This window comes from Macrotis lagotis, chromosome 5 (assembly GCF_037893015.1).
Source record: "Macrotis lagotis isolate mMagLag1 chromosome 5, bilby.v1.9.chrom.fasta, whole genome shotgun sequence".
Taxonomy (NCBI): domain Eukaryota; kingdom Metazoa; phylum Chordata; class Mammalia; order Peramelemorphia; family Peramelidae; genus Macrotis; species Macrotis lagotis.
Window position 1 is genome coordinate 227,252,803 of NC_133662.1, and position 2,288 is coordinate 227,255,090.

Below are 2,288 nucleotides of genomic sequence, written 5' to 3' on the forward strand. Positions count from 1 at the left end.
ACTAGACCCAGATGCTCCAGAGGAGAAAGTGAAAGTTGGTGACTTAGCACACTCAAATCCAATTCACTTGTTTACCATGGCATCACCTCTCTGATGTCATAGTCCTCTTCGAGAACAAAGAATAAATAATTGAGATGAACAATCCAAGATTCAGATACATTATGTGATTTTTTTCCCTTGGTCATCCTTACAACAAGGTGACTTTTAAGTCCAGTGTTTTATCCACTAAGTCATACTGCCTCAGCAAAATGACTCGTGGCAACTGTCCATGACTTTATTTGGAGTTTTCTTGGCAGAGATATTGGACTGGCTTGCCATTTCTTTCTCCAGTTAATTTTACAGATGAGGAAACTGACAGAAATGGGATAAATCACTTGCCCAGGGTCACAAAGCTAGCTAGTATTTGAGGCTGGATTTGAACTCTCTTTCTTTGTACTCTCCTCCCCCTAGGTGCTGAAAAATGGGTGACTGGAGTTTCCTGGGGAATATCTTGGAGGAGGTGAATGAACACTCCACAGTCATCGGCAGGGTCTGGCTCACCGTCCTCTTCATCTTCCGGATTCTCATCCTGGGCACGGCTGCAGAATTTGTATGGGGAGACGAACAGTCAGATTTCGTATGTAACACCCAACAGCCAGGTTGTGAGAATGTCTGCTATGACGAGGCCTTCCCCATCTCTCACATTCGCCTCTGGGTCTTACAGATCATCTTCGTCTCCACTCCATCCCTAGTATATGTGGGTCATGCTGTGCATCATGTCCGCATGGAAGAAAAGAGGAAAGAGAGGGAAGCTGAGGAAGTCTGCCAGTCAGGGGCCAATGGCGAGAGGCTGCCATTAGCCTTGGATCAAGGCAGTCCCAAGAAGAGCAGCAACAGTACCAAGGGCACCAAAAAGTTCCGGTTGGAAGGGACTCTTTTGAGGACCTATATCTGCCACATAATCTTTAAGACACTCTTTGAGGTGGGCTTCATAGTGGGACATTATTTCTTGTATGGTTTTCGGATCCTGCCTTTATATCAGTGTAGCCGATGGCCCTGCCCCAATGTGGTGGACTGCTTCGTGTCAAGACCCACAGAGAAGACCATTTTCATCCTTTTCATGCTCTCTGTGGCCTCTGTGTCCCTCTTCCTCAACATCATGGAAATCAGCCACCTGGGTCTAAAGAGAATCCGATCTGCTTTCAACAGACCTTCGGAACAACCCCTGGGGGAGATCCCTGAGAAATCCCTCCACTCTATTGCTGTCTCCTCCATCCAAAAGGCCAAGGGCTACCAGCTCCTAGAAGAAGAGAAAATTGTATCCCACTATTTCCCCCTAACTGAGGTTGGAGTGGTGGAAACAAGACCCCTTGCTGCCACATCCTTCAGTCGTTTTGAAGAGAAAATTGGCACTGGACCTCTGGGAGAACTGTCCCGGGCATACACAGAAACACTTCCTTCCTATACTCAAGTGGGAGAACAGGAAGTAGAGGCAAAGAGTGAAGAAGAGGAGGCAGAGGCACCACCAGAGGAGGAAGAAAAGAGGCCAGAACCAGAGGCAATGACCCCAGAAGTTCAGGAAGCCTCTGTGGAGCAGGAGGAGGAGAAGGAGAAGACAGGAACCCCAGGAGAAAAGAAGGCAAAAGATAAGCAAGAGCTTCCACTGGAGAAGGTGCCACTGTGCCCAGAGCTGGCAGCAGATGACCCCAGACCCCTCAGTCGATTAAGCAAAGCCAGTAGTCGGGCAAGGTCAGATGATTTGACTGTATGAGAAGAAACAAAACAAACAAATATACATAAAGCAAGCAAAGAAGGCAAACAAAGAAGAGATTTTTTAAGATGATTTGAATCTTATCTACCATTCTTTCACCCTTCACTCAGAAAGGTTCTCTAGTTTACACTATGAATGAAGACTGTAAATGACCCCCTTCTAGAAACTCTCCCTTCTCCAGAGACCATCAAAGTAGAACCATTATCTTGAGATCAAGCAATAATATCCCCAAGTGCCAGAAATTGTCCAACCCCCAAAAGTCCTTTTTGGTCTTATTTTATCTCAGGAGTCCGTCTGATCAGATTCATGGAGTGATGAGTCTTAGTCTTAGCCACTTCATATATCTCCCATCCATGGGAGCCACTATAGGTATTGATTTTGTGTATTCCTCATGGAAGATATCTCATTGTTTTGTAGTCATATCTTGTCGGTCAAGTCATGATGGTTTTACAATTTAAGGAATAGAACAGAATGCCCAAATTCTGTATAATTTCAAGTCATCAAGCTAGGAATTCTCTGGCTTCTCATTGGTCAGTAT

At 45.5% G+C, this 2,288-nt stretch overlaps 1 protein-coding gene across 1 annotated transcript; it reads left to right on the forward strand.

The window, feature by feature from the left end:
- Nucleotides 1–460: 460 nt before the first annotated feature.
- On the forward strand, nucleotides 461–1,795 carry GJA8 (gap junction protein alpha 8). Its single transcript, XM_074190353.1, has one exon. It carries the CDS (start codon nucleotides 461–463, stop codon nucleotides 1,748–1,750), a length of 1,290 nt encoding a protein of 429 aa, XP_074046454.1. The 3' UTR covers nucleotides 1,751–1,795.
- Nucleotides 1,796–2,288: the final 493 nt, after the last annotated feature.

What these genes read in the sequence shown, in the direction of transcription:
- GJA8 (XM_074190353.1), top strand. Translation starts at nt 461, where the DNA reads ATGGGTGACTGGAGTTTCCTGGGGAATATCTTGGAGGAGGTGAATGAA.